This window comes from Anolis carolinensis, chromosome 5, assembly GCF_035594765.1.
Source record: "Anolis carolinensis isolate JA03-04 chromosome 5, rAnoCar3.1.pri, whole genome shotgun sequence".
NCBI lineage: Eukaryota > Metazoa > Chordata > Lepidosauria > Squamata > Dactyloidae > Anolis > Anolis carolinensis.
In genome coordinates this window covers 56,718,057-56,736,374 of record NC_085845.1, presented here as the reverse complement: position 1 = coordinate 56,736,374, position 18,318 = coordinate 56,718,057, and the positions used below count along the sequence as shown (strand labels likewise).

Genomic DNA, 18,318 nt, shown 5'->3' with positions numbered 1-18,318 from the left:
TAAACATGAGCCTACAATGTGATGCGGTGGCTTAAAAAGCCAATGGGATTTTGGCCTGCATCAATAGGAATCTAGTGTCTAGATCCAGGGAAGTCATGCTACCCCTCTATTCCGCCTTGGTCAAACCACACCTGGAATACTGTGTTCAATTCTGGGCACCACAATTGATGTTGACAAGCTGGAAAGTGACCAGAGGAGGGCGACTAAAATGATTAAGTGTCTGGAGAACAAGCCCTATGAGGAGCGGCTTAAAGAGCTGGGCATGTTTAGCCTGCAGAAGAGAAGGCTGAGATAGCCATGTATAAATATGTGAGGGGAAGTTATAGGGAGGAGGGAGCATGCTCGTTTTCTGCTGCCCTGGAGATTAGGACAAGGAACAATGGCTTCAAACTACAGGAAAGGAGATTCCACCTGAACATTAGTAAGAGCTTCCTCACTGTGAGAGCTGTTCAGCAGTGGAACTCTCTGCCCCAGAATGTGGTGGAAGCTCCTTCTTTGGAGGCTTTTAAGCAGAGACTGGAAGGCCATCTCTCAGGGGTGCTTTGAATGTGATTTTTTCCTGCTTCTTGGCAGGGGGTTGGATTGGATGGCCCATGAGATCTCTTCCAACTCTATGATTCTATGATTCTATATATGATTGTATGATTCTATATTAGTAATACAACTAATGACCCCATGGCAAGATGAGACTCCCCCTTCCCTGCTCAGACCATAGCAAGCAAATAATACTGCCATTACTGGTACAACAAATTATTTTGCTGATTTCACTGTAACTAATTTTTAAAAGGTATGGGATGTGGAGAATAATAACTGCATCAAGAACAGGATTAAATTCATCTGTCATAACCAATAAAACAGGTGATCTATTAAAAAAGAGGGGGCCCCAGTGGTGCAGCGGGTTAAACCGCTGAGTTGCTGAACTTACTGACTGAAAGGTTGGCAGTTTGAATCCTGGGAATGGGGTGAACTCCCACTGTTAGGCTCAGCTTCTGCCATCCTAGCAGTTCGAAAACATGCAAATGTGAGTAGATCAATAGGTACCGCTCCGGCGGGAATGTAACAGTGCTCCATGCAGTCATGCCGGTCACATGACCTTGGACAACGCTGGCTCTCCGGCTTATAAATGGAGATGAGTACCAACCCCCAAAGTCGGACACAACTAGAGTAAATTTCAGGGGAAATCTTTACCTTTAATTTATTAAAAAAGAGAACAGGATTAAATGACATGGCCATATGAATGGTAGGGTGCAAGGAAGAAGCAGAAATGAAAAAAGATGGAAATTTTGCATTCCTTGAAAAGGCAGAAGAGGCAAAAAGTTTTTTCTTGGGATTAATCCACATCCATAGAGAATACCTCATTATGCAAGGACATTTTGTACTTATTCCTAATACTGCTCAAAAGCATAAGACTGGCACTAGCTCAGTGGCTGCCAAGATAATAGAGGCCCATGGTTGACATGTGATTATTTTACCATGGCCAATCCCTTTTTCAATAAGTTCAGTTGACATGCAACAAACCAAACCTATGACAAAGGATGGGCTTTGTTATGTATTTGGACCATGGCCAATTATGCAAAAACACACAAATTCCTATGAGTGTTGAGTGTTTTTTATTGCACAATCTCCAGTGTCTTTTAAGTGTAGGCTGTTCAGGAAGAGAAGTGAAGAAAAATGACCTCAAGAGGATGCAAGCTGTTCCAAATATCTCCTGAGAAATGCTAGCTGGCAATGTCTCTCAAGAGACAATATTGTGAGATTTCATGAGCTCTTGCAGATGAACTCTCAATTCCCAAACCACTAGGCATAACCCCTTGGATATAATTTTTAGAAAAGCAGCTAAAGAAAAGCTAACACCCAAGATAAGGCAGATTTTTATTATAAAACATTGGACAATAAAATAAAAGTGTTTTTGCTTTGGGGAATTCTCTTTTTATACTGGCTCTAAAAGAAATCTTATAAAACTACACTCATTGCAAGACACATGTATTTCCCTAGTAAGACACATTCAGACTTTATATGGCTCTATCATGTCCTGGTTTTGGTACATAGAGCCAGCATGGAGTAGTGGTTTAAGCATTGGACCATGACTTTGAAGGCTATGGTTGTATCTGTGTTCAGCCATGAAAATCCACTGTGTGGTCTTGGAGTAGTCTACACTCCAAATCCAGAAAACCCCACAATAACCATAAATCAGAAATGTTTTGAAGGCACACAACAACAGACAATTGCCTTGTTCAAACAACTTATAACTATTGACCTTATCAAATGAGCTGTCAGAATTGCCACACATTGTGGTGAATCCGATGGAGGGGCATGGGTAATCCGATGGAGGCATTATCTCATACTCCGTATCACATTGCTTTCCCTTACCTGATCCCATAAGAGAAAGCATTGGTCTCCCTCCTTCCCCCGTTGATCCTTACGCAACTCGGGAAGCTTGAGTTGAGTTCGGATTCAATCACGGGGTGCTGTCGCTCCATTCTCTATGACAAAGAGCCATAGGGACTTCCTCCTTCTACCTTTCTTTTGGTCATTATTGTCATCACATTTCTGGTCTTGTTCTTTATGGTGTCATAAGATACCTCCCCTGCTAATTAGCAGTACCTAATTTCTCTACTTAGAGCTCTAAGCTGTTTTCAAACTGCTTAGGTAAACAGTGAGCTGGGCTTGACAGTCATGTGCTCATCCCGACCTGGCTTCGAACTGGCCACCTTTCAGTTGGTAGATCTTACTACTGCTGGTGATTTGCCAGCTGTGCTAAAGCCCAGCCCTTATACTGGATCTTATGGTAGGGTATGTGTGTGCACATATGTGCATGTTTAATTATGCATATTTTAATCTAGTTTTTAATATTTTTAATAGTTTAATAATTTTTCATTGTTAATTGTGTGTTTTTTATTTTTTGTAAGCTGCTTTGAGTCCCCAAATGTGAGATAAATTGTTGTTGTTGTTATTGTTGTTGTTGTTGTTGTTGTCATTATTAGCACTATAGAGGAAAATAGGTGGGAATTTTGGCATAGAAAAGGATGAAGGAACAAATGAGCCTACATTCCTCACATAATGGATCACGGTTTATCATTACATGGAACTGATCCAGTGAAGGGAGAACTTGCAAAATTTCAAATACTACCATTACTACTACTGCTAATGATGATGATAATAATGATTTTGCAAATCTTATCATCCATTCCAAATAGGCACTGGCAGGTGTAGGGTAAACTACAAATTCAAACAGTTTCAAAAGTATAACCTATTTCATGTACATCTCATCTCTCAATACTAACAAAACTCATTTCTTGCTGTCAGGGCAAGCAACTGCAACATGTCTGACACATTATATGAGAACCCATCTGTGTTATGACATTCGCAGTATGCTACATTTTCTTTTCAAAGCAATCATGCAAACCCATTTTTAATGGAAAGCTTGATGGGACATTTATCGCTGACATATGTGAACCAGATTCATTTTCCCTGAAATTTGGCATACATTAATTATTAGTGATGCTCTATGCTAATGTCTGTAAGACAATGACCTCAATATTTTCAGGCATCTCAGCTGAAATTATTCAACAGCATTTAATGAAGCATTTGGGAATAGGTTTGATTATCTCAGTTTGGATGTACTGTTGGCTGCTTTTCTTTCATTTGTACGTGGCTCTTGAGACTGCTGACCAGAATGTTACACAGCTCCTTAACCTAGTTGGCTTTTCCATATGCTTTCAGGCATGGCCACCTCTGAAGTCATGGAGCCTTTCAGCAAATATTTCACACTCTTCCAACTACTACACAAGGTCATATAAATACTGGCCATAGTGAAATCATTCAGGGAAGCCATTCTGTTTAGGGGAGCAAGACGGCCATGGAATAAGTAGACAGTTCCTCTTATGGATCAATAACTTGAAACCTAACTGAGTCATAAATTATGTTTCAGTAAATAAATAGCATAATATAATCAAAGACACGTAAGATACTGTTCCTTTATGTCAGGCATGGGCAAACTGAGGCCTGGGGGCTGGATGCAGCCCCCTGAGTGCTTACCTTAGGCCCTCCTCATTTTCCTGTCCTTTCAACATAAGGACATGGTGGCCTGTCACATCCTTATGCAGAAAGCATGTAGAGGCTCAGACCCCTCTGGAGCGCTCTTAGCAAACGCCTGTCTCGCCCTCCTACCAGCATAATGCCAAGAGGACAGCCTGAAGATCGGGGGAGGGGGGTCAGGGCAGTAGCCACATGTCTCATTTTCTTCCTAACATAAGGATGAGGCAAGCAGTCCTGTCCTTATGCTAGGAGGACAACCTGAGGATGACCCGGGCCCTATCCCGCCCCCTCCCAGGACCGCATTTTTGCAGGTCCTCTCCCTTTTGGGCCTGTCCCGCCCAATATGTGTCTGACCGCCCTGTCTCCCAGCCTGGCCCAGCCCTCTCAGCTGGGCCCACAATACGGCCCCAAGGCAAAAATGTTTGCTTATGTCTCCCGCAAGCAATTGCCTATCCACAGAATTTGGTGTGTTTCCCTATTTTACACGCTTTTAATGTGATTATATCAACTGATTTATAATCCTATGATTTTTGGGTGATAGCTAAAGAGCCATTGCATACTACAAAAGGTCTTCTCTATCAGCAAAGTGGGGTTATATTTGTCCTGACATAGGGCTTTGACAGAGATTCAAAGGCTGAAGAACCAATGGCTCCAGTAGAGGAGACCTTTGCCCAAGCACTGAACTGGAACTCCACCACTAAAGATACTGATGACCCCTGAGATAAAAATACCTGAACCTGAACCTGCTAAATTAAAATAAATATTGGCAGTTTCTGAACCCAGCTCCATCCATAAGATGGCCCAGCCATTTTCAAGAGCTCTACAATGCTGATGGCAATAACAGCAACATATCTAGGAGAAACTCAGGGTTTTAGATATCAAGTGAAGGACTTCTAGGTTTAAGGCAGGAATGGAAATCATGCCAACCCAAGTGGTTCCTCTGATAGTCCCATATGAGCCTTGAGTCCTGGCTCCTTGGTCTCTCCAAACACTGGCACATCAAAAATAATCTTAGACAACAAACTGCCTACAAACACACTAAAATTTTGTTTTGGAAAGACTTCATCCTGAAAGTGAAGAAATATGCTCAAAAGTAATTGAGAATGTTGAAATGTTACTTGTTGTTGCCCAATATGACAGCTTCAGCAGCACGATGAAGCTCTCTGGGGTCTCAGAGATGCCAAAAATTGTCCTCCAAACTCCAGATTACGCACATCTCTTCTTAAAACATTTATGTGGAAGGTATGTTTACTTATATTTACCTCCTATGAGGAGCCTAAGATAACAAGGATAAAAACATTATGTAATATAAGCACTGCAGGCAAACATTTTCCATAAACATGGAAAATAACAATACACCAAACGATTCCCATGAGAAAAGGTAGCAGCAGGATACAAATTTGAAGAAAGAAAAGTTTTATACTTGGAATTAATTTGTAAGTAGTGAGTGCTGAGTTTAGTTTTGGCACTGTAGTAGCACTTGTATTCCTAGCTATTGCTGAAGCCCTCTCAGTGAATTACAAATCTAGTATAAAATTAAAATTAGAAATCTCAGCCCCCTTCTACACTACTCTATATCCTAGGATCTGATCCCAGATAATCTTCTTATCCCAGATTATCTGACAGTGTAGAATTATATAACCCAGTTCAAAGCAGATAATCTGGGATCAGATCCTGGGATACAGGGCAGTGTAGAAGGGCCTCAACAGCTGCTCTTATTGGCAAGACAAACCATACCAAGGCAGAATGAAGCAAATGCCTTAGGAAACAGGCAGAAGATACTGGGAAGTGTTGCACCCCAGCCAGAATTCACTTTGCACTCAATACCAACCAGGAATCCAAAAGTAGTAGTAAAACAGTTTATTGATAAAAGTACATATAAAAAGGAAAAGTCACCATAGGAAATAAAAAGGCAAAATCCATGAGGTAATGGGGAAAAATAGTCAACAAGTAATAAGCCAAACCAAACTGGCAATAGGAAAAACACTCCAAAGGTAATAATTCAAACAGTTCAAAGCTGTTCCAAAAAGCAAGGCACATGAATCTCAGAATCAAGACATGCACACAAATCCAGGAAAACAAGAATCAAAACATGAACATGAATCCTAAAGCCAGACTATAAAATCTTATACTAAGACATGAACTGACAACATGCTCGAGATCCTCACCTTTAAGCAACGTTGAATTCTAAAGGAACAATTCCCTGATTTAAAGTCCACAAAACATGAATTCATGTCTGTGACTTTGACTCCTTTGCCTGTGAGATCTCTCATGCTGCTGTTTCTCACGGATTCACTGTGACTTTCTTAATTTGTTTGCTTCTTCCCTAAAATGAAGCCTAAGCTTTATGCTGACTGCAGGTGTGTTCTCAGGTGAACTTTCTCGTTCATCCAACTCCTTATCTGGGGTTGCTATGAGACAAGTAGATGAAAGAGGCAGTTTCACTTTCAGGCCCATTCTCACAGGCAGGATCTAAACTTCCTTCATTTCCCTCATTGAAAACCCCATCTACTCTCCCAGGCCCTGGAATAACAATCACCTCATAGTCATTGGCTGACTGAACCACAACAGGAAAGTGAATTGCAGCTCTTTCCCTTGAGCCCTTATCTGTTTTCCTTGATGGCAGACAGAAGATGTACAAAATATGGTGGGTATCCTGCAAATCAAATTCAAATGCTGGTCAATGGAGAACATGTGCCACCTTACTCTTTACCTCAGCAGTTCTGTCCATTGTGTTCGGTGCTTCTTGCAACATACTTATTAGATATTTCCTCTGTTACTTAAAAACTTAAACCAAACCTCAAAAAGACTTCTTTATCTGTCATTTGGTTTGTGGAATAACACATAGGCAGGAAATGAAATAATTTAATTTGGGAAGATATGAGGGAGAATAAGTAGATTAATTTCTGTCCTTTTTAAACTTTAGTCATTGATTTTGAAGGCTATGACTACATTCTTTTCACCATGTTCCCACTATACATTGCTTGGTTCATTTGCTGTCGTTTCAATAAATGCTAGGAAGGGCATTGTTTCAAATGGAGAAGAGCAAATGGCATATAAACCCATTTTCCCACTGCTTTTAATGTGTCTCAGTTTCTTCCTAGTTTCAGAAGTTTATACTAAAATTAGAAGAAAGTATTGTATGGTGGGGATGTCTCATACAGATCAGGGTAAAAATAACATTTTCTTATTTCCAATATTGCTATTTCTGTGATGGTTAAGCAGCTCTCCTCACAAGAGTATTTAAAAAATAAGGGCCATCAGACCTCAATTGATCCACATTTGGGTTTTCTCTGGAAGAAAAATTGATTACGCACATATAAATAGAAAGCACTAACTTTCTGGGGGAGTGGGGACTTCAACAAATCTGATATCTCAGATGAAAATGGGTTAGTACATCTGAATGAAGAATTAAATGACCCCTTCACCAGAAAGAGTTAATACCAGTATATAGGTGGATTTTTAAAAATTAAATTGGATTGGTTGGGTTGGGGTTGTTTTTTTCCAAGCCAGGGTTTGCCTTTGGGACAAGTAATATCAATGTCATCACTTTTTAGGAAAACTGTTGTCTTGAAAATCCAGATGATCAGATGACATAAAGTCCTGGGCCATATTCCAACACAGGCTTAAACATGCTTACATGAACCCTACTGAGTTATGTCACAGAAACCTAGTTCTGCTGCACTTTTAAATACAATGGTGTTTGTTTAAGGATTTATATAAAATATTGAAAAGGGCCTTGCTCAGATGAAGAGCAAAGAAAAGGAAGAGGCAGCCTGCTGCAAGGAGCTGTGGCATCTTTTTATTCCTCAAACCAGTAAACAGATCTATCTTGGAAAAAGATTAGTTTTGAGCAAAGTAGCTCCAGGTGGCACAGGGAATTAAACCAGTGGTTCTCAACCTGTGGGTCCCCAGGTGTTTTGGCCTACAACTCCCAGGAATCCCAGCCAGTTTACCAGGATTTCTAAGAGTTGAAGGCCAAAACACTCGGCTCGGGCTGTGGTGCAGGCTGGAGAGCCGCTGCAATGAATCACTGCAATGAATCACTCTGACTAGGAGGTAATGAGTTCGAGGCCCGCTCGGAGCCATGTTTGTCTTGTCTTTGTTCTATGTTAAAAGGCACTGAATGTTTGCCTATATGTGTAATGTGATCCGCCCTGAATCCCCTTCGGGGTGAGAAGGTTGGAATATAAATGCTGTAAATAAATAAATAAATAAACACCTGAGGACCCACAAGGTTAAACCCTTGTGCTGACAGGACTGCTGACTGAAAGGTCAACTGTTCGAATCCAGGGAGCGGGGTGAGCTCCCGTCTGTCAGCTTCAGCTTCCCATGTAGGGACATGAGAGAAGCCTCTCACAGGATGGTAAAACATAAAAAAAAACATGTGGCCATCCCCTGGGCAACGTCCTTGCAGACGGCCAATTCTCTCACACTAGAAGCTATTTGCAGTTTCTCAAATTAAAAAAAAGCAAAATGCTTAAATCATTCTGGCCTATTCATATTGTTAAATTGTTTGTTTTGTTTTTGTTTTGTTTTTTGCTAAAATTATTGTTTTTCTATAGTTCCTTCTTTAGAAGTCCAGGGTTGTCAACTATCTGTCGGTGTGTCTGATCTATCATACTTTCTTTTGCTCGAAGCTTCCTGATAATGCATGAATAGTATCCTCACTTGACATTACTCAAGTCCAAGGTTCAGAATGTTTTGAGTCATGACACCTGTCTAGGTAAGAAATCCCTTGAGCCAGTTGACTTGCATTAAAGCACATTAGTGCCACAATCTTTAAGCACATTTAAATTTCCACAAAAATCATTCTGAAGTCAGTGTTGCTTAGTTTTATGTCCTTTGCTCCAATAAAGCCTGTTGGACCATATCAATATAAATCAAAAGTGTCAGATATAAATACAATATGGAGTGGCAAAGGCACCCCCCCAAATATCTTGCACACACAAAAAACACATGTTAAGGGGCTGGCTATAGGGAGCATATTTTGCCCCTATTGAAGCAGCTCCATTGGCTGTCAACACGTTTCCGGGCCCAATTCAAAGTGCAGGTTATTACCTACAAAGCCCTATATGGTTTGGTTCCAACCTATCTTCACGACCGCATCACCCTCTATGAACTGGCACGGGCTCTAAGATCTGTCGGAGAGACTCTTCTTTCAATCCTGTCTCCGTCTCAAGTGCTGTTGGTGAGGACGAGAGAGAGGTCCTTCTCAGTGGTGGCCCCCGGCTTTGGGACACGCTCCACAGGGAACTTAGGCAAGTCCCCACACTATAGCACTTTATCAAAGAATTAAAAATAATTCTGTTTCAGCAGGCTTTTCACACTGTTTAGACAATTGCCAACCTAACTGCCATTATAATAGCACCTTACATTGTTTAAGGGAATACAGTTGAGAAGTTGAACCATTGCATAGATCTTTTAATTATGGCTACGATCATATTTTACTGTCTTGATTTAACTGAGGTTGCTTTATTAATTTTATATGTCGGTTTTTATCTCTTGTGTTCTGAGTGATATATTGTCATATTGTATTGTATATGTTATGGCACTATTGTGTGTCTTTGTGTAAGCTGCCCCGAGTCCCTATGGGAGATGGAGGTGTGGTACAAATAAAGGCTTATTATTATATTATTACTTCAGGATTGCTATAAATTGGAAATAATTTGAAGGCAAAGAGTAACAAACCCAGATATGCATTGGGTTTTTTTTTTGGCGTTTTTTTTTAAATACAACACAAATTTTCATGTACCAGTTATTGCCTTTGTCTTTTGTTGTGTGTGTGTGTTTTAATACATATATATTCTTACTGTTTATTGTGATTTAAGTATTGTGATATTAAGAATTATCAATAAAAATTAAAAATGATAACACGCATTTTCAAACTACAACTCCTAACTTAAAAATATCAGTGCTAAAAGAAAAGTTAATGGTTAACTTTATTTTTTTAAAACCTGGAAAAGTCACAGATACAGTATATCAAAAAAGAATGTTACATCTGGAAAGAGGGAAAGGGGGAAATTACTCTGAAGTCTACAATATGTTCAAGGAAGAGATTTATTTGGCCATTTTGGCATGATTTAAACGTGTCTGATTTTCCTCAATACTTAACAGATCAGCCATTCTGGATGGACATTTCTTAATATCCTTCAGTTTTTTCCACTATTAATACTCTCCAGATACTTGTAAAGTATTTTGCTAGGAAATGAGTACCTAGTTCTTCAGAACTGGCTGAAGTTAATATCCTGCGGCTAATAATGAATGCAAGCTTCTTGTCGGATTTGTAAGTTGTTGTAATCTTTTTTCTATAAGATGCTCAACAGTAAATTCCTGAAGACCACTGTTAACTCATATTTTAGCCTGGACATGTGGAGGTTGGAAAAACATCAACCCACCATTATGCTGTATTATATATTACTCCATATCTGCCAAATTAGCAATGATAAAAGGTTTAAAATTAAGCACCAGCCTATATTCAATGTAGTTTTTTCTAATTTCAAAGCATTTGGAGCAAGGAGCACGTCTCTGTTCATGGAAAATTGGGAAGGAAATATCTCAAAGTGTAAAGGTAAAGGTTTCCCCTGACATTAAGTCTAGTCAGTTCCAACTCTAGGGGTTGGTGTTCATCTCAATTTCTAAGCCGAAGAGCCAATGTTGTCCATAGACACCTCCAAGGTCATGTGACCGGCATGTCTGCGTGAAGCACCGTTACCTCCCCGCCCGAGCGGTACCTATTGAGCTACTCACGTTTGTATGTTTTCAAACTGCTAGGTTGGCAGAAGCTGGGCCTAACAGCAGGAGTTCACCCCACTCCCCAGATTTGAACCGCCAACCTTTCGGTCGGCAAGTTCAGCAGTTCAGCGGTTTAATCCGCTGCGCCACCAGGGGACTACTCTCAAAGTGTAAGATATGAAAAATAAATGGGGCTTTGTGGCCAAGAAGAGGTACTTCTGGATACTGTTAGCATTTTGAGACCCATCTTTTTTTTTCTGTACTTCTTTCCTACAGTACTACGTTTCCCATCTATTCTTCCATTTATTGGGGGACATGAGAGACATCTCCCTGCAGGATAGTAATACATCTGGGCATCCCGTAGGCAACATCTTCGTAGATGGCTGATTCTCTCATACCAGACGTGACTTGCAGCATGCAAAGGCACTGAACAGACTGCACTCTGGCACCACGAGATGCAGAGCTAACCTCAAAGAAATGGGTCTACAAAGTGGAGTCCACAACATGCGAGTGTGGAGAAGAGCAAACCACAGACCACCTACTACAATGCAGTCTAAGCCCTGCCACATACACAATGGAGGACCTTTTTACAGAGACACCAGAGGCACTCCAAGTGGCCAGCTTCTGGTCAAAGGAAATTTAGTATAATGCCAAGTTTTTAACTTTGTTTGTGGTTTTTTCTATACAGTATAACTGTATGCTCAATTCGCTTCTAACACAATAAATACATAACTAAATTCTATTTATACAGGGTGGGCCAAAAACCATCTGATGTTTTAATAACTTTCTGAAACTGATTTTGAAAAGTTTTTATGTGAAATGTAATGTAATATAATTTCCTATATATAATGGCTATGGTATTGCAAATTAAACACAAAATTAAAAAGTTATTAAATATTGAAACGCCCTTGTTACTTTTGGCCTATTCTGTACAAGCATCACTTCTAGATTTCTCACAGTATGTCCTGTGATGGCAAAGAACATGCAGCTTTTCCAGATCTCATTTGACTCTCAAACCTAGCCAACATTTGAAGGGCCAAAGGTTGCTATTTGCTATTGGTATTTTATGTAGAATTGCTCTCTTGGATGGTTTGAATAAAAATAACGAGAAATGCATGCCAAATAACTGAAGCATTGAAAGAAATTTGAAGGGGACAATGCCCACAATTATTTCCTTGGTTGCCTTGTTAATCTTTAAAATTGGTTACCTGGTACATGGATGGAATATTCCAGTATTCCTATGCAAAGGAAGGCATTGGCTTCAATGTCTTTGAAGTGAAGAGCATGAGCATTGTACACTGGCAACTAGACTGACTCTTCTTTAAACACTAGTTTTGTCAAAGACATGCCACTGACGCCTGCCATAAGATTTATAGGTTTTTAGGAAGAGTCTTTGCTATATAATGAAGTTTGTATCTCCACCACAATCAGCAGCTACCATTAATATAGGACACTTGCAGGATGTACTTGGATGGAGCCAATTTGCCAAGCAATATAACAAGTTTTCAAATGTTACATGGGGAAAGGAAGCCTTGCTACACAGATGTCATTTTTACTACATTTCCAGGATCGGAGAAAAATGAATAAATTATAATTAGAGGGATTAATGGACTTTAAATTCCAGGTGATAAAATGCTTGATTCAATCAAAGCACCGAATCATTGACTTCCACCATCCCACACATATTCAAGCAAGTTAATGAGTGAATATGGATAACTATTTAGTTACATATCTAGCTCCCTGGAATTTTTCCCATTACTTTTTCTAGATGCCTTGCAGGAAAGTGCAAACAGAAAGTAAGGAGCATCTTAAAACTCTATCGTAAGAAAACAAGTCATTCAAAAATGTTTTAGTACAAATAATTCTGCAGAACTGCAGGGCCGGGCTGTGGCGCAGCTGGTTTGTAGTCAGTTACAATAAATCACTACTGACCAAGAGGTCATGAGTTTGAAGCCAGCCCGCGTCGGATTGAGCACCCGACCATTAAAATAGCCTAGCTCGTTGTTGACCTAAGCAACTCGAAAGATAATTGCATCTATCAAGTAGGAAATGTAGGTACCACATATGTGGGGAGACTAATTTAACTAATTTACAGCACCATTTAAAAAATCATCCAGCAGCGTGCAGATAGGAATGAGGAAGTAATCCATCAAGGACTCGGTGTCACAGTGAATGATGAAGCAGCAGTTTCCTGGGACTTCAGATATCTGACCAAGGCAAAACCTGGTCTCATGGGGGATCCTTATTTTGTCTGTTGGTCTTAGAGCCCTGACTTACTACTTACCATAAAGGATTCTCAGTACCAACCCTTTATATTAGCTGACATCCTACGCAAACTAGATGCTGACTAGTTGTAAATAGAATGATGTAAACTCCTGGTGCAAGTTATACATCATTCTAACCAAAATGTGTGTATTATGAGTGTACATGTATTTTCTAAATGGGAGCTCTCTTTGACTGTCTGGCTCATGCTAGAGCAGAGTTAGGTGAAAAGGCTTCTGTAGTCATATCCTACAGCAATACTGAAATTATGTAGTTCCATTAAATACCACCAAGTATGATAAGAATATTGGTTGCATTAGAATACTGAAGAGGAAAGCTTTCGTCTCTCCCAGTTCAACATCCCACAGATGACAAGTCATGTGTTGTACAGGAAATATTAATGATAAAGAAGGTAACCTTTGGGAGCACAGAGTGATTAGTTCAATACCTTGCTGTTTAGCTGTTTAACAGTTTATCTCAACAGGGAAGCGTTGAGATACTGTAGTCAGAAAAATCAAGCAAAATCTTGAAGCAGCGTAAGACAGTGAAATACCAAAGACTAATGAAACTTTAAGAGGGTTTCTTAATCACAAATAGACTCTGGATAACAAATGTAGTTTGTTCTGGGGAAAGAGTCAATATCCATCTTTGATTCAGCCATTGAAATTTCTCTGATTCTGGGATTTTAATCAGAGGATCTTATGAACTCATTTTCTTCCTTAAAGTCCTGGTAGGTCTAGTTTGCCCTCTTCTTTGTATTGCTCCAACCACTACAATGCACCTGACCTTCTCCTTAGGAGGCTCCAACAGGACCAAGAAATAACTTCTGTTCCCCTCTAAATATATCTTTCAAGAATAATTTTTCCTGTACATTGCAATCTCCAACAAATGTGAATAGGGGGAATTATATAGCCTCTACTTTTTGACCTCTCTCCTCCTAGCAATCTCTAAATTTTAGCTTAACTAAAATTTTCTTATGATTTAGCTTGAAATAATTCCTGAGACTGCAGCAATATGCTCTGCTAGATACTTATTTATATTCTACATGCAGGGTTTGCCACTTACAGAGTGCTACCATTGTTGGTGCACTTTGAGTGTACATTTTGATTCTTATGTGTTCTATAAAATTCTCCCTTTAAATAGTTCTGAGTGGATGTGGGTTATTGACTCTGGTTTGCCTCAGATATGCTCCTGCCAAGGTCATGTATACTCAGAACATGTGTGAGTTCATGGTATGCTTGAGGACCTTACCTGACAACACAACACAACACAAATACATTGAAATCTTCAATTTAATGAACAAATGTCGCCAAAATTAATCTGAGTTGCCAACACTTAGTTCACAAAGAGTAATAAAAAAGCCCTCATTAAAATGAAGACAGGAAAGTCTGTGCTAACATTCAAAGAAGTCGAGCACATGAAGTGATGAGAGCATATTCTCCTCTGAAGAAAGAGAGAATTAATGGCCTCTCCCTTCAGTCACATTAGCTGCGTGCAAAGAAGCCCAGCTTGTGACTATGCTTGTAATACTAAACGTAGTGTTAGTGTAACATTCAACTGAAGTCTCTTTTGTTGACCAAAGCAGTAATCAGGCTAAGAATTCTACTAACACTGAAACAAATACATAAAACAAGGGCAAACGAGGGCAGCATAAGCAGAAAATACATAATCTTCATGTATGTCTCAGCTGTCCCCAAATCTATGAGAATTAGATGCCTTTGGTTTAACAGGTGGTTGAAGAACTTTTAATCACTTTGGGACAAGTTTGTGACACTGGTAACCAACTGGTAACATTCCTCAGAAGGGTTTTCAATCCTCTTATGAGTAATACAAAAATGCACACAATACAGAGTTCCTTGTGTTGGAGATTCAAGTCCATGACAGTCATTTGGGAACACTTTCCAATAAACAATGAGCAGTATTCTAGATCAGCTACTTAGCTACATAGCTACTTTAATTTTACATAGCTAAGTAGTGTCTCCCAGCCTGACCCTTTCCAGGCCTGACTGACTAGTAACAACCGCTGTGAACAAAAGGGATATCTTATACTATTGCACATGACACAGATGACTGGTGTTTCCATCCCTGCTCTAGTGAGCTCCTGTGCAAGGGCCAGAAGGATTCCTGTTGCAATTTCCAGTAGGAATTGGGAATAACAGTCTATTGCATCGTGATCAAGGAACAAACTTTCATTCTTGCAGTGGAAATATATAGGGATCATAAATGCAAATGATGGTAAATACGTAACTCTACATTTGTAACTGATCCAGTATTTTTAAAGACATCTGTTGCTCTCAAAAGCATGTAATTTTTGCTAATGCAACTCTGATTCTAAAAGATATCTAGTTTGACTTAAACATGCTATCGCTCAACCAGGGGTCCTTCCACACTGCCATATAACCCAGAATATCAAGGCAGATAATACACAATATCTGCTTTGAACTGGATTATCCGAGCCCACACTGCCATATAACCCAGTTCTATGTGGATTTTATACAGCTGTGTGGAAGGGGCCTAGGTTCGACTCTAATCTGGATTACCTAGATTTAGAATAATAGAATCATAGAATCATAGAGATGGAAGAGACCTCATGTGCCATGCAGTCCAACCCCCTGCCAAGAAACAGGTAATCACATTCAAAGCACCCTGACAGATTTAAGCTCTTTACTCTCTCTCTTTTTATGCAAGAACAGAAAATATAAAGGATAGAAGATGGATAAAGTAACAGATTATAAATTCAAACGGCACACACAAATGCATTGTTTTATTTTATTTTTTAATAAAAAACATTTATTAATGCCAGTGTATGATCATGGTAAGGAAACAAAAACTAAGCTGAGTAGCAACCAACTTCAAAATATCAAAATATTTATTTGAAATGGAACATCAAATGTCATTAGCTCTTGGTTCTTTATTGAAGTCCTCTTCTGAAAGCTTGAAAGAAAGTCGCTACAGTCAATCTGGATTCTGGTAAAACTTGGCACATGAAGTACAAATTACCTGTCCATCCATACACAACATTTCTCACTCTCTTAATGCACCCATCCATACATACTTACATGATGCATATGCATTGTGACTAAAGTCATGTATGGCCTAAAGCGCATACAAGAGTCGATTCTAGAAGTAACATATTTCTACATCAATGACAAGTCCACTGTATTTACAACTGATGATCTTTTTTTCTGCAGATGAGAATTTGCTTGAGGATTGCTTCTGTTCAAGTTGTCAAGTTCTGTATCAAATCAGCTATATATCTACAGGAAGATCTGTATGATCGTGTGCAAGTATTCTAAGGCAATAGTAGTAGTTGTTCCACAGGGTTTGTGCTGCTGTTCCAATTCTCCTTTTCACGTGATTATAAAGTCTGTTTTCTTTAAACGCAGCCAGGCATAGTGAGACATTCATGATCTGCAGGCTGTTGGCTCAAAGGTCTAGGGTTATTTTTTTTTTAAAGTCCATAGAATAGCACCATAGAAATGAGCTTTGCCATCATAAAAGTCTTGTTTCCAGAAAACAACCTACCCCTTTTTTGGGGGGACACACACTTTTTTTACATCTCTGAATAGTTTAAAAATAGTTATAAGCTCATTCACAAGCATTTCCAAGGAAATGTACATTAGGAGTTCATTACTGTTGAAACTAAATCCATAAATGGCATTTGGGATTATTCTGGTCCTGGTGATTTCAGTTCTCTTCACACAGAGTTTTGGAGAAGTCTTGTAAAAGAACCTTTTCCATATGGTCCTCAGTCTAAGATATAGGCGGCTAGGAGATATCAAGTCCTTCAGCAATAATAAAATTCTCAGTCACAGGCGGTCTCCAAATTCTGGAGGTCCTCGTAATGATTATGAAGTTTAAAAGCTTCAATAATTCCAAAGTGTTGCTGGAGTCAAAACCCTTTAAAGAATTAATGATTTTGCAGACACTAATTTCCAGGTTTTTAAAAATGACATTAGTACATTGGATGGGATAGATGATTTACGAGTATGGAATAATCTCAGATTCTTGCCCTCCCTATTTTCCTGACTTCTGTTGGTATGCATCATATCCTGGATTTACCACCAAAGCAATTAGAGTAAAATATAAATACAGCATTTTGCGTGCACAACTTGCAGAAAGTGGGCATTTTTCTTCTCCTGGACATCAGTTACTTCTCACAATGAAGCCATGTCTGCAGGGTCAGTTTCCTGAATCTAACTGCTTGGGTATTCACACAACTATGACACTTGTCAAGCTGAGAACAAAACTCTTATATTCTCCCTGGAAGTATGGAATACTGTTTTGCCAGCTTCACAGAGACAGCTGTGCATGGAGACCACACATCACCACCATAATGTCTCATGTTCTTGAATAGGAATATATTTAAAAGTGAGATGTTTCAGCCTTCTTCACTTGAGCTCATGGTGTAAAAATGTATAGTAATGCCAGTTTTAAACCCCAGTCCCATCCCTTTTTCTTTTGTGTGCTCTCTTTCTTTCCTTAAGCTGCTCTCTCTGCATCGTTTTGTGGTCAAAGGGACCATTCGTTATTTTTTGGTATGACCATTATCTTGATATTTTATACTTTTGTATCGTATGTGAAATCCTTTCTTGTTGATTGTATCATCTGTGTGAAAATGGAGTAAAATGGAATCACCTGCTGAATACATCTCTTCAGGTGGCTGAAGAATGAAGGGAGAAAAAGATTATTAAGACTATGCATGAAACAACAGTTAACTGGGTTTTAACAATTAGCCATATTATCTCTAATTTGTCAGAATTTATTTCGCTTATACGGGTTATGCTTAGAAAAATGAAATATGGTATTGTTAAAGGCTTTCACATCACACAGCATCCCAAATAAAATACTATTGGAATAAGCTTGATTCTGATTGCAGCAAGCTACATTCTGAATTTTCTTCCTACATTTTTCTTATTTTTTTTTTAAGCTAAAGTAGCCCAGGGTATGATGCATCTAAGAGCTTGTCCATACTACCAAAATAACTCAGCTATAATTAAAATTATTCAGCCATGGAGCTGTCCCAAATTCACCCTACTAATGCTCACCTACCAGTAATATACCACACTGTTCACAACCCAAATCCAAATGAGCAAAGCTTGTAGCTGTTTACTCAGGACTAAGCAGTTTACTCAGGATTACATAACCCTCCCCTCACTTTACTTATGCTGGCTCTGGTGACATGTTCCACTCCTCCGGCTCACAATCCTCTGAGGTCCCTTCCACACAACTAAATAAAATCCCACATTTTCTGCTTTGAGCTGGAATATATGGCAGTGTGGA

The 18,318-nt window shown here is 39.3% G+C and overlaps 1 protein-coding gene across 2 annotated transcripts in view; it reads right to left on the bottom strand.

Moving 5' to 3' along the window:
* Positions 1-15,790: 15,790 nt before the first annotated feature.
* Positions 15,791-18,318, bottom strand: part of tll1 (tolloid like 1) — a 134,470-nt gene continuing 131,942 nt past the window's right edge. For both annotated transcript variants that reach the window (XM_003225642.4, XM_062981355.1), the window contains one exon: positions 15,791-17,698. In XM_003225642.4, coding sequence (XP_003225690.2) covers positions 17,564-17,698 — 135 coding nt within the window. In that variant the 3' untranslated portion in view covers positions 15,791-17,563. The remainder of the gene's footprint in view (positions 17,699-18,318) is intronic.